General features: G+C 53.4%; 1 protein-coding gene across 1 annotated transcript; it reads right to left on the bottom strand.

The window, feature by feature from the left end:
- Window positions 1-6,562: 6,562 nt before the first annotated feature.
- Window positions 6,563-24,318, bottom strand: SARM1 (sterile alpha and TIR motif containing 1). Its single transcript, XM_070562653.1, has 9 exons — window positions 23,461-24,318; window positions 17,885-18,503; window positions 15,713-15,925; window positions 15,319-15,410; window positions 14,973-15,208; window positions 12,942-13,044; window positions 12,678-12,867; window positions 8,680-8,801; window positions 6,563-8,592 (listed from the first exon to the last, which is right to left on the bottom strand). Exons 1-9 carry the CDS (start codon window positions 23,928-23,930, stop codon window positions 8,463-8,465), a joined length of 2,175 nt encoding a protein of 724 aa, XP_070418754.1. The 5' UTR covers window positions 23,931-24,318; the 3' UTR covers window positions 6,563-8,462.
- Between the last annotated feature and the right edge of the window lie 482 nt (window positions 24,319-24,800).

Below are 24,800 nucleotides of genomic sequence, written 5' to 3'. Positions count from 1 at the left end.
CTCACCAGCCTGCTGGTCCTGCGGCTTCTGCAGTACTGCCTGGCTGACACCTGGGTGGCTGAGATCGGCCTGGCCTTCAACATCCTGGGGATGGTGGTCTTTGCATTTGCTACCATCACACCCCTCATGTTCACAGGTAAAGTGTTTGGGCTCAGGGACAGTTTGTCCCAGAGGCACTGGGTAAAAATTGGGGGCCAGCCACTTGCTGCCCCCAAATATCGTTCATCCCTGTGTCTTTGGAAACATCATTATGCTCCCAGCCTGCACCGGAGGACAGACAACTAAGAAACCTCATAAAAATGCCATCTTCGTAATATGGAAAATATAGACCTTCGATAGCCAAAGTAATTATTCCACATTATCAACCATAAATATTGTTAGTAAGATAGAGCAAAAGACAAAAGTATGGGTCATACACTAATTGCTTCACTCCTTGGCCTAGCACAGCCTATATTCATGGTATTTTTTAACAAAGTCCATGCCATTAATGCCTTAATACTCACTTCTCTGATAAGAATCACAGGACCTACCTCAAATATCCTTGGTCAGCTTCTTTGAGTTTTTAAAAAAGCCAGTCTTCTCAAACCACAGATGTCAAATTCCTACTTGCGTTAGTTCTTCTCTTCCTTTTTTGGGTGGGAGAGGGGCAGCTGGGAATGAGGAAATTAACTTTTTTCAAGGAACGGATTTATTTTGGTAGAGCCCTAAAATACTTTGTGTACAAAGTCAGCTGTTCAGTAATCACGGATTTCTTAACTTGGCTTTTTCCCTGGACGGCGAGGCTGAAGGGGACCAGGTGCCTTTCTGTCCTGCCCACTGCATGTCCCCTGGGCTCAGTGCTGGGCTCATGGCCCTCGGGGGTGCAGAGATGATGAAGACGCTGTCATTGCGCTGGGGAGCCTCAGCAGAGTGGGATTTGGGGGCCTGACACCTGCCTCATCGTATACCCACTCTGGAGGGTCCACTCTCCTCTAGGAGTTTGCAGTTTTGCTGAGGAGGCAGCAGTCACACGGGGAAGGGAAGTGGTTATGAAGGAAACAGTGTAAGCCTGCGAGTAAACGCAAAGGGAAGAGGAACACGCATCTGCTGGGTACCCGCTCTGCCACACTCTTCATGGAGGTTACCTCATGTATTCGTTTCCTGTGGCTGCTGTAACGAATTATCACAAACTTAGTGGCTTAAAACAACAGAAATTTATTCTCTCGGAGCTCTGGAGCCCAGAAATCAAGAATCAGTATCACTGGGCCGAAATCAAGGTGTCAGCAGGGTCACACTCCCTTCGGAGGTTCTGGGAGGGAATCTGTGCCTCGCATCTTCCAGCTTCTGGTGGCTGCTGGCATTCCTTGGCTTCTGGCTGCATCACCCTAACCTCTGCCTCTGTGGTCCCATGGTCTTCTCCTCTGTTCTGTTTGTGTCAAATCTCCCTCTGCTTCCTTTGCATAAGGATTCGTGTGATTGCATTTAGGGCCCAACCTGGTAATCCAGGATAATCTCTCCATCTCAAGATCATTAACTTAATTGCATCTGCAAAGATGCCTTTTCCAAGGAAGGCAACACTTACAGGCTCAGGGATTAGGACTTGATATCTTGGGGGGCCATTATTCAGCCTCCAGAACCTTCCTGTGATGAAGGCCTCATTATCCTTTTACAGATAGGAGTCAGGCCCAAGTCCACACAGTTAGTAAGCGATGGCATCGGGTTTTGAACTGACTGGGTTCAGGGCTGACTCCAAAGCCCAGGCTTGTTTTCTGTGCCCCGCCACCTCCCTATTAAGTGCTGGGTGCATGGGTGACACCTGCTGTGACCACAAGAGGTGTTCTTATAAGAATGCAATTGGTGGGGAATCAGCGTTCGTTCATGAAAGAGGTAGCAGGTCGCCCAAGCCTTGAGAAGTGTGGTTTTCCATTCCTCCTTGGTCATTCTCTCCTTCACCATCAAGGAAGTTCTTCCTGTGTCTAGCCTGAGCCCCACATGGAACATGTACAGGATACATCTTGCTACATCTCTCTTGGGCACCCCTCTCTCCACCTCCATTTTCCTGTGATTGTTTCTTCTCCACAGGGTACGGGCTGCTCTTCCTGTCGTTAGTCACCACACCTGTCATCCGGGCCAAGCTCTCTAAGATGGTGCTCCACTCAGAGCATGGTGAGTATTGGCCTGCATCTGGTTCCTCACGCCCAGTGTTGCCTGAACTGGGCAGAGGGCAGCTGTGGGCCAGGAGGCAGCTTACCTTCCTCTCTCCTGCCCTGGAGAAGTAAATAGCCAAGACAAAGACACTTCTGTCAGGTTGCCCAGGCCTGGCAGGGGACCACAGTGCCTTGGCTTTCAAACCACAGAGTTGGAATTCGCAGTCAGCAGAGCACGATGATGTTCTTTTGGGTAACCCAAGCAAGGATTTACTCTCGCCAGACCTCAGCTTTTCCATCTGTAAAATGGAAGTGATGATGCCAGAGTTCCTGCTTCACTGAGGTCAGAGCGTACAAGTTCAGAGGCAGTGAACAACTTTGTGGTGTAGATTTCATTGGCCTCAGGTGACAGATGAAGAAGCAGAGGCCCAGATGGTTAAATTCTCTCACTGAGGGTCACTCAGTAAGTGGTGGAGCTAGGATGCAGACCCATGACCATTTTTAAGAGCAGCAGGTCTTAGGATCTGGGTTTTAGTCCTGGCTCTGTCACCCACTGGCTCTGTGATCTTGGGCAGGTCCCTTTCCCTCTCTGGGCCTGTTTCCTTATCTGTAACGTGAGTGGTTTGCTCTTGATGACATCTCCAGGCCCTTCTACTTCAGACAGTCTGACACAGTTTAATCTCAACTTCTGTTGGGTTGTTGCTCACTTTGCAAACTTTGGGTTCTGCCGGCATATCTATAAAGAATAGCTGCTCAGGCCTCTGAGTCTTTAGGCCTCAATCTGGAAACATCTGGCTCATGCACTTTCCCCATCCGCCCTGGAACGAGGGTCTGGTGATGACTGTGGTGCTATGTATGGCCCACCATGGCTTCTGTTGTCCCCATAACCCCTGGGCCTTCATTCATTCATTCGCTCAGTAAGCTTTTTTCCTAGCACCTTCACTGTGCCCAGAGATGTCAAGGGGAACAGGAGAAAAGAACAGCCCTTACTAACTGGTCACCTCCAGGGGGCCAGGCCCTGTGTTAGGTGCTTTGCATGCAGATTTAGTGTTGCCAACAGTCTATGAGATAGGTATTATCCTTATTTAACTGAAGGGGGATGGGAACCCAGAAGGATAAGTGACTTATTCAATGATCACACAGCTAATAAGTGTTGGAGCTGGAATTTAACCCAGCTATTAATCCCAAAGGGGAGATGATTCCGAATAGGATAAACCAAAACCCATTTTTGTCAGGCTTTCACTAGAAGATGTCATATGTATTTTTAACACGTGAATTTAATAACAGCCGTTTGTTTTATAGCCCCTGTGTGCCAGGTGCTTTCCATGCATGACCTCACTTAATCCTTATCACAACACATGATGTAGGAGTTATAGGGGAGGAAAGTGAGACCCAGAGAGGTTAAATGACTTGCCCCAGATCACACAGCCACAAAATCTTGGGGCCAGGATTTGAATCTAGGTCTTTCAAACTCCAGAGTGTGGTATTTATTTCTTCACAGGTGCTCTCTTTTCTGCTGTGGCCTGTGTGAATGCATTGGCCATGCTGACGGCCTCTGGCATCTTCAACTCGCTCTACCCAGCCACTCTGAACTTCATGAAGGGCTTCCCCTTCCTCCTGGGAGCTGCCCTCCTCTTCATCCCAGCCATTCTGATTGGGTAATGCAGGGCTCTGACCCAAGCTCATAATGCCCTTTATCCCAATGATTTCCTTTTCTTCCTCCTCTTCCCAACCAGAAATGGCAGCCTCCTTCCTGAAAGCCTTCCGCTGTTGGGGTCTCAGTCCCAGCCTGACTCTCCCCTTGCAGATGGCTGCCTAATCCCCAGGGAGCCATTTCCCAGGGGCAGCAGGGAAGGGTCAAACTAACATTGCTTTTTGGCAAGGCTATGTTCTCTCCCCCAGTTCCCCTCATGCCCCCCCATTTCCCATTTTGCAGATGGAACTACGGGTGCAGAAATGTGTCAAAGGGAAGCCCAGAGAGCTTCCTCGGCTGCTTGTGGCTGGGCCACAGGCTAGCCTTGCTCACTGGCTTCTTCCCCCATAGCCTTAAGAAGCACTTTCCAGAGCCCTGCCCTGTCCTGCCCCCCAGCTTGGGGAGGGGGATACCTGTACCAGCCCACCCAATAAAGCCTGCGTCACTTCTCCAGGAGTTGAGGGTCCCCCCCATTGTCAAATCTGAACTCTCTCTCTGGTCTCTCACAGGATGCTGGAAAAGGCTACTCCTCACCCTGAATTCCAGCAGTTTCCCCAGAGCCCCTGATCTGCCTGGGCCAGAAGACAGAGGGCAAGAGGAGCCAAGTGAGCACAACTAGCTGGAAGCATGCATCTAGGACCCCAGCCCACAGCAGTCTGGCAGCTCCCCTCAGAGGGCATGGTGGTCAAGTTAGACCAAGCCCCACCTCATCCACAGCTGCGCCAGCCTATGACTCCAGCATCTAGAATTGTACCCCAGTCCCACTCCAGGGCAGGCAGTAGGGAAGCCATTTGGAATAGGGTCTGTTTACCCTTTATGCCCTCAATCACATGGAACCCTCTGGGGGAGAGGAGAGGTCCTGATGGAGGTGACCACTCAGGGACCACTTGAAGCATGAGGGATGGCATCTCTGCTCCAGCTCAAACTGCACGGCTCACAGTGCTGAGGTCATGGCGTGCAGCCACCAGTCACTCCTTAGTGATGACTGTGGTACCTATTAGGCTTTGTGGTGAGGAAGGGTTGTGGGAGGGACTTGGTGCCGTCTGGAGGGAGAGTGCTGCTGTGTCTGGGTGGCAGTCAATCCCCTGGGCTTCACAGTGCCAACTGTAATAATAAATCGGTAGAATCACACTGAAGTGAACCTTCTGGTCAAGGTGTTGGGCTGGGGGCCCTGTGTTTTCCTGTTCCCAGTCTGCCCATCAGGTCAGCCAGCAGCAACTGCTGGGCTGGGCAGGAGCCCCTGAGCAGCCAGGGATTCCTACTGGGTATGGCCAGCCCAGACCTCATCTGGCTGCCCATTCTCTTCTCCCGAGCTGTGGGAGATGAAGGGCTGGAAGGCTTGCATCAGGCCACTGGAGAGGCTCGGGGCAGAGCCCTGGCCGCTCATTCCTGGGGGTCAGTCAGAGATCCACTCCTTGAAGGCACCTACACTGGTCTTCCTGGCTACACCAGCCCAAGCAGAATCGCGTTTTCTTACACTCAGCCTTCTGATGCCTCCCATCACTCGGCATTTCAGCAGGGCCATGTGCTGAGACCATCCCTTGTGCATCTGTAGGTCAACGGGAACCTGGAGATGGTTCCCAGAGACTGAGGGGCCCATATTTGGGCATTAGGAAAGCCTGGATCTGAAGTTGAAAGGCAGAATTGGATTCAATATTAAGGCAGTGGCTTTGACGAGGGCCATAAGCCCCCAACCAGACCCAAATCAGGGGGTACTTGACTCTTCAAACCAGAATTGGCCACAGGGCTTGGCCCCCTGCTGCCATTTCTACCCTCATTCTCTCTCACCTGCCCTGCCAGCCAGTTTCCTGCCTGGACATCATGCAGGTAAAATGGGGGTGATCCAGGGCATACCAGGGTCAGCTGTGGCCTCCGCAGCTGGGCCTGTTTCCAGATTCCCATCTCACCGTCCCCTCTAGTATTAGGAGACTGAAGCAAGGAGGCCTTCACTGACTGTCCCAGCATGAGGCAGTGAGGAGGGTGGGAAAAGGCCCTGGGCTGGCCTCAGGCCTGGGCTCTGCTCCTGGCACTGCCTCTGACTTGTGTGTAGCCTTGAGCAAACCCCTCTACGAAGGGTTAGATCAGCCATGCCCCAAATTGTCTGATCGTGGTTGGACAAGTTAGCAAACACTGGATTAGATAACGTTCTGAGATCCTTCCTGCATTGTGCATTCTAGAAAGATGCCTCTCCTCATGTACCTGGGGGAAGGATGAATGAGTTGGATCTGGACTTTTGACCTTTCAGTGTCCCTGAGCAGTTCTTGGTCCCAGGGAGGGGTGGGGTGGGGTGGGCTGACCTAGCTGACTCAGCCCCGACCCGGGGGCAGCAGCTACAGCCCATCCAAGCAGAAAACCCTGACCCTGCAGACCCATGTCAGAGCTGGCTTTGGGGGGAAGGCTGTTTTTCAGCCCTTTGTTTCAGGACCAGCCCTGTGGGGCCAGGCCTACATGAAAGGTGAGGGCCAAGGTGCCTGCCCTGGCTGCGAGCTGGGCAGTTTGTCACGAGCTGGGCAGTTTGTCACGGCAGGGGAGGCAGGCCCCTGAACACACTGGGGGGAGGGTTGTCACTTCAGCTGCCCTGGCTGGGGCTGGAGGCTGGACTCTGATTCCCCAGAGAGACAGGAGTGGGGCAGCAGTGGAGGGAGTACCAAACAGATAAAGAAACAGGGCCCTCTCTGAATACTGCCCACGGGGAACCTCCGGAGGGAGGGCGACTGGAGACAAAAAACCAGAAAGCTTCCCCTGGAGGATACTCATCACACTGTATTATTATTGTCTCTGTTCTGTGAGGGCTACGTCCAGTCTGCCTCAGTCACCGTCGTACCCAGGGCCTGGCACTGGTGGGCTCTTGCGTGGCATGGAGGAAGGAGGAAAAAGTGCAGTGAAAGCCGGGGTTGGGACCAGGACCGGCTTTGACAGTCTCCTTGGCAGGGAGGGGAGTGGAGGGAAGGGGTTCCGAGCCTGGAGCGAGACTTTCAACTTTCTGATGATGTGGCTCAGGAGCTAGGAGTGACCTGGCCAGCGCCTGTGGGAGGCAGCTCTGGGTGCTGAGCCAGCCTTGAGGTGTGACCCCTGTGCCCTCAGGAGGGAAGAGGCTGGCACATTCCAGCTGACCGCATTAGCTGAAGCCTGGGTTAATAAGCCCACAAGGGAGGGTACTTTCTTGCTGTCCTGCCCTAGTGGAGGAAGGGGCAGGGGGACATTGCTGCTCATTTATTTCTGCGGAGCCCCTGGGTCAGCCTTTCATTGCAAAAACCTGTTCCCCATTACTAGCTTCTTTGGGGCAGGGGAGAAGGCAGCTGTCCGTGGAGCCGCAGCCCTGCCCGGGCGCAGCCTCCAGGATGCTTCTGAGGAGAGCAGTCCCTCTGTCAGTGGACTGAGCACCAGGAGGCCAGGTCTGGGTCCTGGGGCTGCCACTAATGACTCGGGAAGCTGGGCACATCATTCAGTTCCTTTGCTGTAAAATGGAGATGAGGATACAGGGTAGGGTTGCTGTGCTGATCAGAGACCATGGAGTGGCGTGGCGTGGAAATGGCAAAGATCTGTGAGGGGTGTGTGTTTCAGAGTCTTGCTACTTAAGTCCTTAACCACCAGCATTGGCTCACCTGGGAATTGGTGAGAAATGCAGAAACTCAGGCCCCGCCCCAGGTCTCTTGAATGGAATTTTAGCAAAATTTCCAGATGATTCGAATGCACCCCTCGCCCTTCTTCAGGATCTTGCCTCTTCCCAGGGAGCTGCAGGTTCTCCCCAGGCTATGGCTGCTGCCGTGGGGGGCTGCCTCATCCTGCCTGTCCCTGAGCAAGTGGGTGGGCAGCCTTGCGTGAGGGGCTGGGGAAGCCAAGTGGGCCAGGCTAGGCAGGAGCCTGAGGCACAGCACCAAGGCGTGGGTAGTGTGGCTAGCTGCCCTTTGAGACTTGGTGTCCCCTACCCAAGCAGGGGGGCTCCCGTGCACCAGAGAGTGCAGGGAAGCTAGCTGCAGCAGCACGCCAGCCAGAGGGCCAGCTCAGCCTGTCCCTGACCCCCAGATGTGGCAAAAGAGGCTGCACCTCGGGAAGGCTGCACCTCAGGAAGGCTGAGCGAGGACTCGGGACCAGGCCAGGCTGGCTAAGGGCACTGAGTGGTTACAGGGCAAGGCCACGAGGCGGCAGGAAGTGGTGAGCAGGGGCCAGGCAGAGTCTAGGTGGAGAGCCATCACTGGACTCTCATCCCCGCCTGGCTACTGGGCCCAGGCCCTTGCTTGGCTGGGGATTGTCCTAATTCCTGTCAGAGGCCTTTCGCCTGCTCAAGCTGGCTGCGGTCAGGGCGGGAGACGGGGCAGTTTGCAGCAAACGCTCAAGCTCCAGTGTGTCCAGAACTGAGCAGTCACCAACCATGACCCCACCACCTGAGACAGAGAACCTGGTGGCAGGGCCTTGGGGGGAGCGTGCAACCTTAGCACTCCCAGTGGCTGGCTTCCCTTCCTTTCCAGATACTGAGGAAGCTGGGTTTGAGGCGGACCATGAGGGCAGGGGAGAGGGAAGAGCCGTTTCCTAAGAAGGGCCCAGACTGTATCAGTCTGGGGAGGCCAGTGTGAAGAGCTGCTCCTTCCGGGGGACAATGGAAATAGGTGTCACAGCAGGGCTGTGACGGAATTATGGACTGGTTAAGTTGGGCCCATGGGTGCGGCACCCTCCAAACTGGTGTCGGAGCCTGCAGACGAGTCCCGGGAGGAGCGGCCCTGCAGGAAGCGGATGATCTTCTCAATGGTGGCCTCCTGGTACTCATGGGACCACCTGTGGGCACAGAGGCTGGTGGGTCAGGGGGCTGGGCAGAGGGAACTGCTAGCTGGGGGGGCCTGTGTGCCCACCCCCCCTCCTCACTTGATGCCATTGAAGGTGAGCACGGCCTGTATGTCTTCAGGCAGGGCCTGGGGCTCCGGCCACTCGAAGCCATCAATGACTGGCACAATGTTCTTGCCACAGCTCAAAGCAGTTGCGATCTCCTGGAGAAAGAAGAGAGAGGAGGAGGAAGAGATCTCATCCAGGGATCCTGGGGCCAGGCAGACACTAGGAGGGCCAATAGCCTGAGGCTGAGCCCAGGGTGGGATGCTGGTCCTGAAGTCCACCTTGACTTCTCCCTCACCCCTTATGATATAACAAAAAATAAGTATTTGATCTTTGTCCCAGGTTCTTGGCATAGAGCTCCTAAAATCCTTGGACTCTCCAGATGATGGGGTTGGGGGTGCCTAGATAGCTTCAGGATGGGGGCTGATCACCAGAAAGACCAAGCTATGATTAGAGGGTTAGAACTTTTAGCCCCCCACCCTGACCCCCACACCTCAGGGTGTGGGGGACAGGGGCTGGAGATTGAGTTCAATCACCAATGGCCAATGACTTAATCAATCATGTCCACATAATGAGACCTCCATAAAATCCCCGAAGGATGGGATGGGTTGGTGAACACATCTAGGAGCTGGGAGGGAAGCCTGGAGAGGGCATGGAAGCTCATGCCTCCTCTGCCCGCGCCCCCACCTCCACCCCTTGCCCTGTGCATCTCTTACATTTGGATGTTCCTGAGTCATATCTTTTATAATAAACCAGTAATAGTTAAGAAAAGTGCTTTTCTGCATTTTGTGCATCATTCTAGTAAATTATTGAACCTGAGGTGGGCATCATAGGAACTGCTGAATTTGTAGCCAAGTCAGAAGTGTGGGTAGCCTGGGAACCCAGGACTTTGGACTGGCATGTGAAGTGAGGGCAGACTTGTGGGGCTGAGCCCTAAAACCTGTGGAGTCGGACCCTCGCTCTGGGTAGTCAGTATCAGAACTGAATTGAATTGGGGGACACCCAGTTGGCATTGACAAATTGGAGAACTGGTTGTTGGCGTGAGAAAAATCCCACACGATTTGGTGTCTGAAGAAAAACATCACATGCCCTGCATCCAAATTGATCCATCGCAAGCCCTGCCAATTGTACTCCTTATTCATTTCTCAAATCCACCCATTTTTCTCTACCTCCGCCCCATCACCGCCCTGCTCCAACTTCCTTACCTTTTTTTTTTTTTTTTAAAGATTGGCACCTGAGCTAACATCTGTTGACAATCATTTTTTTTCCTTCTTTTTCTTCTCCCCAAAGCCCCCCGGTACATAGTTGCATATTCTAGAGGTGAATGCCTCCGGGTGTGCTGTGTAGGACGCCGCCTCAGCATGGCCTGATGAGCGGTGCCATGTCCGCGCCCAGGATCCGAACCCTGGGCCGCTGCAGCGGAGTGCGCGAACTTAACCACTTGGCCACGGGGCAGGCCCCACCAACCGCCTTATCTTTATCCTCCACCAGTCTTTCCTCACTCACTCTTGCCCCCTCTAATTTGTTCTCTACCTTGCCCCTTCACCTGGCTACTCTTTGCAAAATGCAAATCTGATCATCTTGCCCCCTACTTAAAACTCTTCAAGACTTTACATGGCTCTTAGAATAAAATTCAAACTCCTTAATGTGGTCTGAAGGCCCTGTGTGGTTGGCCACAGCTAACTTTTCAATGTCCACCCTTGCACTGTCCTCCCAGCCACACAGACCTTGCAGCCCCTTATATTTGCTATCCTCTCTCCCTGCACAGGGCCTTTGCGTGTGCTGTTTCCTCTGTCTAGAATGCTCTTCCCTGCCCCTTCACCTAGCTCATGCCTACTTGTTTTTCTGATCTGAGCTCAGTCAACACTTTCCCAGGGAACTCTTCCCTCACTTCCCTGACCAGGTCAGATCCCCCTATTACAGGCTCTCATAGGCTCTGCAGCACGTGCCACAGTTGCAAAGTTAAATTAATTAATGAGTAATTTACTTAATACCTGTCTCCCCCACGAGCCTAAGGGCAGGGAGTATGTCTGTTCTTTACTCACCTTATATCGCAGCATCTTTCACAAAGCCCTGCTCATAGTCAGCCCTTGCTAAATACTTAATGGCTGGCTGGCTGGCTGAATGAATGAATGAATGAATGAGTGAATAAATGAATGAGACCACAGCAGAGCAGTTAAGGGCTGCACTCTGGCATCATCAGATCTGGGTTTACATCAAGCCTCTGACACAGGCTTTGTGACCTGAGGCAAAAACAACAGACTCTCCAAACCTCTGTTTTCTCACATATAAAATAGGGTTAATGACAGTCCCTCTCACATAGGATTGTCCAGAGGAACGAGGCGAGTGTGGGAACGGCACCGAGCAGGCCGTGTCTGCTTAATCAATAATATGTGTTATTATTTCCTCCTCTGTAAAGTGAGGTAATAAACCTACCTCACAAGGTTGTTCTGAGGATATTGCTTACTATTAATGGGTGCTCTGGTAAGTGCTTATTGAACGGTTTTTCCCTTTCAAGGGGGAACCACAGGGATTGGCCTTTCTTGAGTGCAGTTCACTTGTGGTTTTCCATATTGATTACCCACTAAATGGGGCTTCGGGGAAAGCAGTTTTAAAACCAGAGGCAAAAACAATCAAGGAGGGATGATGCAGCCTTTGGGACTGGTCCAGGGCACAGGCTCCCTCCACCCTGCCTGCCTCCTCCCTCCGTGCCGTCTGCTGGGACGACGATGGGTGCCAAGCACCCGTGTAGAGCGGAGCCTTCCTCGGGAAAAAACCTGCATAATTGCAAACTTGATTGGCTTCTGGGCAACCTCTCCATTTACGAATGAGAAGGACGCCCAGAGAGGAGAAGGGACTTGCTCCCAAGTCACACACACACTCAGCCCAAGAGGGGCCAGGCATCTAACTCAAGTCTTCAGATTCCAAGTCCAGGGCTGTTTCAACCAAGCCCTCTGCTTCTCTGCTGAGAATGTGGATGAATTCTGACCTGGCAGAAATTTATTTGGGAATCTTCAGACATTTGTTTCATCTAGAATTACACAAAACCAAAGACAGCACACTGCTTATTGCAGATTCAGAGGCTGGCCAAGAGAGGAATAATGGCTTCTTTAAGATCACCCAGCTGGTTAAGAACAAAAACTTGATACGGCCGGCCCATGGCTGAGTGGTTAAGTTTGCGCACTCCGCTTCGGCGGCCCAGGGTTTCGCCAGTTCAGATCCTGGGGGCGGACGTGGCACCGCTCATCAGGCCATGCTGAGGCAGCATCCCACATGCCACACCTAGAAGGACCCACGACTAAAATATACAACTATGTACTCGGCTGTTTGGGGAGAAAAAGAGAAAAAAAAACCCCAAAAACCTGCAGATGTGACATGGGTCCATCCATCCATCCATTCTACAAGTATCAATAAGTTTCTACTGTGTCAGGCACTGAAGATACAATGGTGAATTAAACAGCAGTAGCACTCATAGTCATTATATTAATAACAATAATTGCTGCCATTATAGAGCAGTTACTATAGAGCCAGGCATTATGCTAAGCACTTCACAAATTCTAACTCTTTTAGTCCTTTAACAATATCCTAGGGAATTAAGTGCCATAATTATCTCACTTTACAGTAATAAACATGAAGCTCATTGGGGTTAAGTAACTTGCCCAAGGCCAGAGCCAGGATTCAAACTCATAGCTTTGTGCTCTGAACGATTCCATTGTGCCTGTCACTATGCTCTCCTGCTCCCCCTCCTTCCCTCACAGAGGCTATTTTTCAAAGCATTTTCATCCATCTCTGACCCTCACAACAATCCTACAAGGTGAATAGGACAGGTAAGTTATCCCCATTTTGTAGATGAGAAATCTGAGGCTCCGAGAGCCTAAGTGACTTGCTAACGTCCTCTTACAGTTGGAGCTATGGCTCCTGACTTCCACCTGGGCCATGGAGGTTGCTGGGGTGTGCAGACGAGAAAGAATGGGAAGAGGACCTTGTCCCCTGGGCCACAGGCCAATGCTGGGACTACAGAGGACAGCACCTACCTTGTGCACCCAGTCCTTGCAGTCATGGTCCTGCATGCACTTGTCCAGTGCCCCGGCCGACAGCACCAGCACAAAGTTGCGGGCACCCATGACACTCTGGATGAGCTTGTCCTCGAACTTGCCTGCTTCCAGCTTCTCCACATCGATGAAGACATTGAAGCCGTGCAGCTGCAGGTGCACCTTCAGGAGGCTGCGAAGAGGTCCTGTGTCAATGCCCTGGCCTGGCCCAAGGAGCCAGGCTGTCTGCTGCCGGCCCCCCCTCACCTGGCCAGCTGGGAGCCTGAGTTCCTGCGGTAGCTGATGAAGACATCCGGGGTGTCCCCACCGGGCTTGCAGCCAGTGCAGGGCAGTGGGGAGTGCAGCATTTCTGAGGCAGGCAAGAGACAGCTTGGTGAGGGAGGCTCCTCCACATCACTCCCCACGAGGGGCATCATCCCCTGCCCACCCGGCCTTCTCAGCCCAGGCAGGGTGTCTTGTTCCAAAAAGGGGCACTGAGGTAGAGAGACGGGGCTTACAGGAAGGAAGGCTGCTAACTGTTGGTGAGTCCCTCTCAGGAGGCAGGCACTGTGTTTTAGGGACATTGATACCCACCTCCAGCCCTGCCTTCTCTCCTGAACTCCAGACCTGCATGGCCAGCTGCCCGTAGGCGCTCCAAACCAACACCTCCCAGATCCTCCCATGATCCCCTTCTTCCCGGTTTCCCACCAAAGCCAGAAACCTGGGTATCAGCCTTGTCTCCTGCCTCTCATTCATTCATTCAGCAAATATTTACCATGTGCCAGGCATTATTCTTAATGCTGGGCATACAGCAGCGAACAAAGCAAACCAGCGGTGCCCTCGTGGAGCTGATGTCCAGTGCTCAGAGCCAGGCGCCGGGCTTTATGGAGTCTTCCTCCCAAACATCTTGGACTCCAGCCCCAGGGCCCTCCTATGTCCAGGCCCCCAACTCCAGCCTCCTCAGTGGTCTCCCCCAATTCACACTTGCCCAGTCTAATCTGTTTGCACAGCTACCAGAGGGATCTTTCTAAAATCCAAGTCTAAATGTGTCATTGTCCCCACTTAAAAAATGTGCATGGCTCCATACTTCCCATAGAAGGGAACTATAAGCTGTTTTTGTCATAGGACCTTCCTGTTTCTTAAAAAATGGGATTTTATTAGGAGCTGCAACGTAAAAATGATGAAAGCAGATCTGCTTTGGTTGAAGCAAAAGAATGGGGCGAAAGCCCAGTCCCTTGTCCCCGGTAGGAGCTTGGTGTGTGCTTGCTGAACGAATGGGTGAATGGAAAGAATTCATCTTCTTATAATATTCAGATTTAACATTCAGAGACAATATTTGTCTGTGTAAGAAGCAGAAAGATGGAGGTTCAAATCTCAGTTCTGTTATTTAATGGCTTTTATAAGCTTGGAAAATGGAGTTAAATTCTTTAAATCTTAGTTTCATTATCTTTAAAATTAATACCCTTGATGGAAATATTCTTTAACTTTGATTATGCTGGTAGTCACTCAGGGGTGTGCTTTTTCAAAACTCGTCAAACTGAACACTTTTCAGTTCAATTAGACCTTTTATTTTTATTTTTTAAAAGTTGATTTAAAAAAATTAATGGTCACTGCATAGAGTGGATGTAGAGATTAATGAGATAATATCTGTTAAAAACTTAATATGGGACCTGGCGTATAGTAATTGACCATAAATATTAGCTAAATAGTAAATTAAAATAAATAAGTGAATAGGGCTGCTAGAGCCCTAGAATCCACTCTGCCCTCATGACCTCCCTAAAGCACTTCCAGAACCCAGACTTTGTCAGCTGTTGGCTAATAGGATAAGCCCCTGTCTTCCCACCCATATCCCATGTCGCTCCCTCCATGCTCTGTCTTACCTCCACGCTTGCATGTGCTGCTCCCTATGCCTGGGTTGCTCTTCCTGCTGCGCCCCGCCCCCCCCCCCCCCCCCAGTACATCCTTCAAGACCTGGTCCAGCATGCTCTAAACTCCTAGACCTGGGTGGACAGGGTATGCAATGATTCCTCCGGGGGCCCATTGGAGTCCTGGGCATGCCTCCTGCCATAGTGACAGCCTGTTATATACCAGCCTTACTCCCACCCTCCTCCCCACCTCAGACTGGGAACTTCTTGAGGGCAAAGCGCAACATAGTCATCTTTGCATCCTCAGAGTCCAGTCTGGCAGAGCGCATGTACTCAAACAGCAGCGAGGCTCCGAGGCCCCACCACGTGTCTCCCCTCGCCCCTCCAAGGCTAGGGCTAGGGCAGGGGTGGGGTGCCAGGCAGGCAGGCTGACCTCTGGCGGCCGAGAGGATGCGGGCGCGGTGCACGCCCAGGCGGATGCCGCAGTCCTCCAGGAGCTGCTGGTCGGATACGCGGTGCAGCAGGGAGCGGTCCAGGCCGCAGCTGACCAGGCCGTACGTGTATTGGCGGAAGCGCGGGTCCAGGCTGCCCAGCCAGTCAGCCAGGTTGCTGCGGTCGCACGTAGCGTAGCTGGCGAAGGTCTTGAGCTCCGTGAGCTCCCTAAAGAATCTGCACCCCGGGGAGGAGAGGACGCTGAGGTCCCGACCCGGGACTGGCTGGTGGCGGAGGGGGCATTTAGTTAGACCTGGAGGGCAGGGGGCGGGCAGGAGGCTCCATACCTCTTGCGGGTGATGCCCGACTTCATGCCCAGGTCGGTCTGGAGTTCCTCCTCCGTGAGCCGCAGAAGCAGGTCGCCATCTACCTGTTGCTCCTGGGAGAGGGGTCAGATTTAAGGATGGGCTCCTATCCTCAGCCCTTGGACCCAAAGCACAAGATGCAAGAGGAGGGAACTGGGGACGGCGATGCAGGAGGCGGATGGGACCCATATTAGAGCCGAGTGACCCTGAAAATGGCTGAATACGGGGTCCCCACCCTCGAAAGGCCACCCTGGCCCTGTGGGTGTGCGGGCCGGGAGGGGGCGCAGTTGCCTGTGTGCAGGGCGTCCCTAGCGGCCGCGCGCCCTCGGGGATGCGCCGGCTCCGACTCCGGGAAGGTAGCCCCACGCGGCCCTACCCGGAAGCTCTGGCAGTACTGGGAGAAGCCGATCTGCTGCAGCCACGTCTGGACCTCGGCCTCCTTCCAGCTGGCCACGCAGGACAGGATGGGCCGCGGCACCTCCTCGCCCAGCAGGCGCAGCGCGCGCTTGGCCAGCGCCGACGTAGTCCCATTGGTGGAGTAGGAAACGAGGCGTTTCAGGCTCTGGATGGCGCCAATGTCACTGAATACCTAGAGAGGGGTGGGGAGAGGGTGTCTTGGAGCCACCAGCTCGCCAGCCACCCCCAAACGTGCCCAGTCCCTCCCCTCGCCTCTTCTCACCCCTGAAAGTGCCCTAGCCATCTGCCCTAGCCCTGCCTTCATCCAACAAATCACCCAGTCATGTGGATTCCCCCTCCCGAAGCTGGTCCTCCTCATGTCTCCCTTCTGCAGCTTCCTTCCGTCCTGGGATAAAGTGTGCGCTCTCAGTACAGCCACCAGGCCCCCCACAGTGCAACCCCTGCCCACCACTCCCAGCTCACCTCTCCTGCACCAACTGCATTTGTCTGACATCCACCCACAACGAAGGTGATCCCACCTCTGGGCCTCAGCCCATGGTGTTCCAGCCTGCTTGTGGGAGTCCTACTCATACACTGGAGTCCAAATTGATAATCACCTCCTCCATGCAGCCTGCTTTGATTCCCTCACAGCTTGGCCCATACTTCCAGTTAGGCCTTGTTCCACACTCTGAATGCCACTGTCATTAGTTGATAATACAACTTCCACTGGACGATAAGCTGAGGTCATGTCTTAGTCACCCCTAAAATCCCATACTTGGCACACTGCAGGGCACAGAGTGGGGGCTCACTAAGTCTTTACTGCACTGCACTCACTTGGCCTTGCTGGGAAAAGGGTACCAGAGCTGGTGGGCATGGCTGCTTCCCAGACCCAATCCTTGGGGACTTCACTCCCTACTTCCCTTCAAGACCCTTCTCCCAAAGTAGAATGACCTGCTTTGTAAAGCCAGTCCTCCCACAGCCCAACTCTGGGGCACAGAGAGGAGAATCAGAAGGTCCTAGAATGCTGGACCTTGGAAGAGGCCTCAGAGACCCCCTAACACAACAGTCTCTTCTGGATCTGTGGGGACACACACAATGAGTGACAATCATCTGTGAGACACACTCCTCTGAGTGGCCCCAGATGACAGCCCTGGTAACAGACAGAGTGGTCCAGGCAGTGTGCACCACTTCCTGTGCACCAGCTGTCACTGATCTCGAAAGCCCCCAGAGGAATGCAAAGGCGGGAGAGTGACGTTATAAGGATAATCTTGATTCTGTAATATTTAAAAAGCAAAAAACATGAACTTTTGATAATTTAACTATTACTAGTCCCACATCCAGGGTAAGAACTGCTGCTGTGGTACACTCTTTCCATTTTCCAGAGGAAAAAAATGAGGCATGGAGAGAGGCCCAGAGAGGGGAAGCCAGGTACCCAAGGTCACACAGCAAGTGAAAGCAAAGAGCAAAGGCTTCAAATCCAGCCGTGGGCATGGGAACTCTTGAGACTCAGGTGGGAGTTATCTGGCCGACACGCTGATATCCTGCCCCAAGCCTCTGTCTGTATACTTCAGCTCCTTCCTGGACTCCAGACCCAAATGACAAAATGGCCCACTGGAGCTCCCCAACTGGTCTCTCAGGCACCTCAAACCCAATCTGTCCCAGTGAACTCACCCCCACAGCCCCAAGCCTCTCACCCAGTTCACCTTGTTTCAGTACCACCTGCCACCATCCACTAGGTCATCTATGTCCACAGCCGGGAGTCATCCTCAGCCCCTCCCTCTCCTTCACCGAGCCACTCACCAAGTCCTTATTCTCTCTTCAGCATCTCTGGAATCAGTCTGCTTCTCTCTGCTTCTGCTGTCATGCCGCAGTCCCCAACCTCCACTGTCCTAACTGCCCCCCTACCATGGCCTCCTATCTGGTCCCCTTGCCTCTAGCCTCAGCCCTGCCAATCCCATCTCCATGCAGCAGTGTCCCCTCCTTAAAAACCTTGGTCTTGCCTTCAAGGCCAGAATGACTGGTCAGTCCCTCGTCCTTCTCCTTGCTTCACCTAATACTTATGTGTACTTGAAGTCGCAGTTGACTGTCACTTCCTCTGGGAAGCCTTCCCAGACGCCCTCTAACCCCCGCCCGATCCCACCCCCGCACCCACCTTGGTCTTGCCCTGTAGGCTCTTGATGGCAGCCTCTGCACAGAGATAGAAAGCCCCGATGCACTGCGCCTCCAAGCGCGACGAGTCGAGCAGCGGCACGAGGCGCTGCAGGTCGTCGGGCCCGCGGCCCTGGCTGGTGTCGCTGGCGTCCACCAGGCAGCGGGCGAAGCGGCCGGGGTCCAGCGAGGCCACGAGCGGCTCCACGAGCGCCAGCGTGCCGGAGCGCTCCACCTCGCGCTCCACCTCCTTGTTGGTTGCCAGCACCGCCACGGCTAGGCAGGCGTGCAGCCGCAGCAGCTCGTCCTCTTTGGAGAAGGCGAGCGGGAAGAGCCACTCGGCGGCGCGCTTCTCCACCATGCGCCGCTGCGCCGCCTGGCCCCCGTGCAGCGCGCAGTTGGCCAGCGCCAGCGCACAGTGGCGGAGCAGCGCCGGGTCCATGCGGCGGCACCAGTACAGTACCGCATCCAGGCCGCCGGCCGCCACCAGCCGCTGGCACGTCTCCTCCGAGTGCTTGAACATGTGCTCCAGGATGCCTGCAACGCTCCGCGCCAGCTCCACCGGCTCGCGCTCCTTTGCCAGGTTCAGGATCACACCCAGCCCGATGCGCGCCACGCGGTCCCTGCCGAGAGAAAGTGGGAGGGGGACAGTAGAACTGTCGCCTGGGGTGCTCGGCTTGCCCCCTGGAGGCCACAGCCTGGCCACTTATCTCTCTGGGCCTCACCAGTGTTACATAGGACATGAGCGAGAGCATTATCCTCCCTGCCTGCCCGCCTCATCTCCTGTCCTGGGAGGACCAGACTTCTCTGATTCTGAGGGTGCTTCACCCTGGCGGCACCCATCTCCTCCCCAAACCCTCCCCTGGAGAAGCAGTCTGTGTGGTGGATAAGAACCCTAGCTCTGGAGCAGATCCCCTGGGTCCTGGTTTCTTCTTTGCCATTTTCTAGCTGTGGGACCTTGGGTACCTTCCTTTATCTTTCTAATTCAGTTTGCTCATCTCATAAATAGGATAAAAAGAATACCTAGCCCATAGGGTTATTATGAGAACTAACGTGATAATCCATGTACAGTGCTCCCTCAGCACAGCACCTGGCTCGTAGGAAAGACTCAATAGATGTTAACTTCTTATCCTCATTTGAAGCGTCCCTTGAAGTCCACCACTCTTATTAGCCTTGCCTTCAAACTTCTCTTCATGCCATGCTGTGTGACTGGGGGGTATTCATTCATTCATTCAACAGACGTATATTGAGGACCTACTGAGTGCCAGCCACTGCACTAGGGGCTGAAGTTGACCAGTGACTAAGAGTGACTGGAGCTTATACACAGCATATACAGAGACAAACCATAAGCAAGTAAACAATGAAGGAACAGGATATCAGTGATATGGCCATAATTCTAGCAAAACCGGTGATGCAATGGAGAGTACCTGAGCGGAGGGCTACGTCTGAGGAGGTGACATCTTAGAGTGAAATATCCAGAGACCGCAGCCTGCAAGTGTGTGGGAGAAGAGCCTAACAGGCAGAGAGAACAGCAAGGACAAAAGCCCTGAGGGCTGATGAGCTCGGCACGTTTGAGGAATAGAAAGAGGGCCAGAGATACCTGCGATGTCTAAGACCAACAAGGAAAAAGATAAAACCAACAAAGGATTCATATATAGGATACATAGGTAAATATTCAAATTGATAAGAAAAAGGCAGTAAATCCAAAAGAAAATGGGCAAAGGACAAAAGAAGAAATCCAAGATATTAACAAGCAAATAAAATGATGCTCTAACTCACTAGTCATCAGAGAAGTGAAAATTTAAACAGCTATCACTTTACATCTCTTAGACAGGAGAAGGCAGAAGCTGGGTAATGTGGAAGGTCTGAGAGGTGTAGGGCTACGAAACCTGAAGCTCTGTAGGTGGAGGTTGAGGCTCTTGGGTTTATATCTCAATGAGATTGTCACACAGATACACAAGAGGAAATGGACAGGGTGGTTCGCTGCAGTGTTATTTGTGATGGGGGAAGCTGGGAGCAGGCCGGTGTCAAGCCTGGGAGAGTGGAGAGGCAAGATGGGCAGGTGCCCACTCTGGAGGACTAGGAAGCAGTTACAAGTGACCAAGCAGATGGTAACATAGCAACATGAGGATCTTTAAAACACAATGCTGAGTGGGGAAAAGTAAGAAATAGAATGTGCTATATAACACAGCACCATTTGTGTAGATGGGAAATACATGCACACAAAACAAGAATAAAGATTTTACCAGAACACAGATAGAAAGACACACGTTAAATATGCTGAACAGTTGCCTATGGGATTAAGTCAGAAAGATGGTGGAGATATTAGTCCAGAGGAGGAGTGGGGTTGCATTTTAGGCATAGATGTATGCAAAGACTTGGAGATGTCTGAGAGCTGGTGCGCTTAGGGACCTGCCCCTGCCTCGGCCATGCTGAAGTGAAGCCATTTCAAGTTACTGAGGCGGGGGGTTCAAGGGGAGAGTGAAGAAAGAGTCCTGAGGGCTTTTGAGCCATCCCAAGGCATTTGTACTTTTCTTGATGGCAAATGGGGAGCCATTGAAAGGCTTTAGGAAGGGGAGTGACCTGGTCACTCCTGGGTTTCAAGAAACTCATTTGGCTGCTGTGAGAAGGACGTGTCCAAGTGAGAGAGCCTGGAGGCCAGCAGAGCAGGCCAGAGAGTTGCCACGCTCCGGGCAGAGGTGAAAAGTTCCCTGTCTTCCTGACTTCCACAAATGATGTCTTCCACAGGTGACGTGACCCCCAGAGACTTGGAGGCCCAGCCAGCCATGGAGTCCTTGCCCAGTGAGCCCCATGGTGACCACAGTGCTGTGGCTTTGCACCCACTGCAGGCCCCGGCTGAGCCCAGAACATGGCATAAGGCCAGCACAGTTGTGCTGAGCTGATCACTGAGCTTCTCTGGAGTCTAAAGGCATAGATGGGTCCTAATCATCCACTTGGGCAGCTGGCGATTGTTCCTTTTATCAATGAGAAAGCCAAAGCTCAGAGAGGTTACATGACACACCCAGGGTTACACAGCTGGTGAGAGGCATCGCTGGAATTTTAACTCACATTTCTCTCCGGAGCTCAAGATCCTTTGTTTACACTTTGTGCTTCCAGGACAATCTGACTACATAAACCCTGAGACTATCAGGACCAGGGTGTGCTTAAGCAATCATCTAATCCAATCATTTCCTGAGGACCAGTGAAGGGAAAGCCTTGCTCAGGAACATCAATTCAGAGAGAGGACTTCATTCGGAGTCTCTTGACCCCTGCCCTCGCCTTTCCCTATGCACTTGACACTTCACAGAACTTGAACTGTGTGCTTGTTGTGAGGTCTGTTCACTCAGCTCCCAATTCTTCTGCAGCCTGAGAGGCTGTGGCCTGGGTTCAAATCCCAGCTCCAAAGGAGGGGAAATGGTACATATACACACATATACAAGAATGTACATATAATGTACATATATGTGCAAATACTAGCATATGCATAGACTCTGGAAGGCCATAGAAGAAACTTGTTTCACTGGTTTGCCTCCAGGGAAGGCATCTGGGTGGAAAGAAGAACTTTCAAGTGTGTATCTTTTTTGTGCCTCTGTGCTTTTTTGAATTTACGTGCAATAGTTTTCTGGTTTCTTTTAAACATGTCTCCTCCACTTATTCACTGTGTATTCTTGGGGAAGCCATTTAACCTCTCTGAGTTAAACCATTCAACCTCATTGTGGTTCCCTGATGGGGATGGGCTGTGAATTTCGAGGGCTAGCAGTCAGATGGGGCCCTTTCTGGGTATTTTGGAACCAAGCTCAGAGGGCCCTATCTTGTTTTGCTTCTCCTGGTATTTGGGGGTGAGGGGAGCTGTGACCTAGGCTCCTGGGCACTGGCTGTGGCAGGCCCCTGGGAAAAAGAGAGCTGCAGGAAAGGGAATAGCAAAAGGAGGGGGTGCATTGATGGAAGAACCTTCTTTTAAGAGGAGGTTGGTTGATGGAGGAAGGACAAGATTTCATAGACATAAATTCTCACTGTGTCACTCCCCTTCTCTCCCTTCCAGCCTCCTCCCCGCGCAGTCTAGACAGGTGAGGAGATACTGCCTTTCTTTGGGAGGATTTTGATGGCGCCACCAGGTGCGCTCGGCTCTGTCCTTGGTCCTGAAGTGATGCCAGCGCCACACGTTCTTTCTCAGGACCAGGGACACTGGTTAGTGAGACTCTTTTCTCAGTAATTCTGAACCTGGTGAGGATTATTATTTTCAATCTTGAAAAACATCAGTGCTGTTTGCATCTTTCAGCTCTCCTCTTCCTAGGGTGTTGGCTGCATCCATTCCTCAGGAACTCTGTCCCAGCCCACGCGCCAGGCCTACAGGGCACACCCGCCAACCTGGGCCCACCACGTCCAGTGAGCACCCGCTCCGTTTGTGAGCCCTTCAAATTTACGGCCAATCCCCATCAGGACACCTGATGTTATATGGGAGATTAATGACTTGCTGAACAAGCAGAATCCTAACTTGGTCTCCCAGCTTAAATGGCTTCATTCATGAATTTTTGACAGTTGTATCATTTCCACCATCTATGAGGTTATTTTTACTTTTTGAAAGTCGGAAAGAAAGCACCCCTAACCTATGCCCATAACACTTGTGAGAGCTGCATGAACTGAAAGTGACCCTTCCAAACCTGAGGGGCCCAGGAATTCAGAATGAGACTGGAGTGTGACAGCCTGGTCTGCTCTGGTAGCTGAGGGGAGAGAAAGTGGGTGCTCAGGGGTCCTCATATTCCAGGGAAGACCCCAAAAGGCAAGCAAGAGTGGCAGCTAGGCCTCAGTGGGACCCCACCTACTGTATCTTGGCACTATGTGGGGACGGGGTAGAGAACACATACTCTGTCTGGCCCCTGCCCAGCTCTGCACCTCGGTTTCCTCTTCCCCGACCCATTCAGCCCAGCAGAAAACCTCCTGTTCCCCATTAGCAGCAGCAGAATGAGATCATGTCTGGCCTGTTATGTGGACCAAAATGAAGAAGGAAGCAGGAGGCAGACAGGAGTGGCATGAAGGGGGAAAGTAAAATGAAGCGAAAGTCAGCACTCATTTCAGCCTGGAGAGAGAGGAAAGGGGAGACCCATCCTCCCTTTTCTGAGTATTGTGTTCTCTTCCTTACTCAGTGGCAGAGAGAAGGCAGCATAGAAGGGCACCCAGGCCCGTGGGGAGGAGGGCTGTGGATTTAGGAGGGCATTGACAATAGGATCCCATCTCCATCCTCAGAACCAGGGACAGATTCCTGTCCTACTACTCCATTCTTCCTCTCCTTGTCTCATTCCTCACCCCACTAGCCCTGGGAGAGAATCCTGGCTGCACCATTAGTTCACTGTGTGACGCTGGGAAAGTCTTTAAACTTTCCCAAGCCTCAGTTTCCTCATTTGTAAAATGGACAAGCTGATCCCCAAGAGGGGTGTAGTGCAAGAAATTGTAGAGGTGAAGCAGTAAAGGCACAGTGTGAGTCACACGAAAGACAGACCAGGCACTAGACCACTCTTGCTGCCCTACCGCCCCCCACCCCACCCCCACCCCCGCGCTCTCCTCTCAGCCCAGCATCCTCACCGGTTCTCAGCCACCAGGATCTGCTCTAGCAGGCGCGCGGCCTGCACGCGTGTCTCCAGCTCCGGCGCCTGCAGCAGCCGCAACAGCAGATCAAGGCCTCCGTCCAGGCGGATGGCGTCGCACAGACCCTGGGCTACTTCGCGGCCCACGGCCGGCAGCAGCCAGGCCTCCTCCACCAGCTGAAAGACCTCGGCCAGGCCGGCGCCCACGGCCCGCGCGCCGCCCGCCTGCTTCAGCGCCGACAGCGCCTGCTGTAGGTCGGGTAGCGCGCGCTCCAGGGCGCCCTGCACCTCGGCGCCGGCCCCGGGCGACACCTCGCGGGGCCCATGGCCTCCCGCTGCCCACCAGAGGCCCGCGCCGCCTCCCCCGTCCTGTCCCGGCACCGCTAGCCGCTCGGCGCCGGGCCGTGGGCCCGACATGGCGAAGAAGCGGCACAGCTTGTAGGCAGAGAGGAGCAGCGTCAGGACCATGGACGCCGGGCTGCGGGGGACATCCCCAGCCTGGAGGGGCGGGGCCGGGCGGAGAGACCCAGACCTTGGGAAAAGGGGGACCCAAGAAGGGACCAGGGAGAAGAAGATACAGGAGGGAGGGATGACAGGCAAGGGCGCTGGCCAGAAGTTTGAGGGAGGGGTGAGGGCAGGATCTGGGACGAAGCGGTTGGGGAAGGGGATGCAGGTGTAGATGCAGGCGATGGGCTGGAGGAGGGAGAGAGGAGGCGAGGAATGGACCCAGACGCCGGAGGGTCTAGCAGGCAGGAACCAGAACAAAGCGCGGCTCCAACTCAGGCTCCTCTGGCAGAAAGATGCTCTGCAGCGGCCCCGCCCCTGAGAAGCCGCGGAGCAGGATCCGACGCCCCGCCTCTGGGGGCTCCTCCCCTGCCGCCCACGCAGTCCCACCCCCAAGCCTTCCCTAGACACGCCCACACCCTGGCCAGGCCCTTCTCCCATAGTTCATCCCAGGCCCGCACCGCTCGCTCGGCGCAGGTGGAGAGGTAGAGGTCGGCCTTGGTTTTCCCCCAAGACGCTGGAATATGAGGGCAACACTGTTGAGTGTACCCTCCCTTGTACTAGTGGTTAATGCCATCATAATAACGACTCTGTACAAGTCTTGAGGCCCTTTATGCCTGTTTCTCAGTTAAGCCTTACAGCATGCATACAAGTAGGGAGTAGCGTTCCCATTTAACAGGCCCATAGAGAAGAGACTACCCAAAGTCACACTCCCCTCTGATTACAGAACAGGAAGAGCCAGCTGGAAACTCTGAGGATCACTTCCGCCAGGTGGTGGGAGGACTTCAGGACATCCGTGGAGCTCTGAAAGTGGGCACAAAATCAGGCGTTCTG

This window comes from Equus przewalskii, chromosome 10, assembly GCF_037783145.1.
Source record: "Equus przewalskii isolate Varuska chromosome 10, EquPr2, whole genome shotgun sequence".
In the NCBI taxonomy this organism is placed as follows: Eukaryota; Metazoa; Chordata; class Mammalia; order Perissodactyla; family Equidae; genus Equus; species Equus przewalskii.
This window is presented reverse-complemented; position numbering and strand designations above follow the sequence as displayed.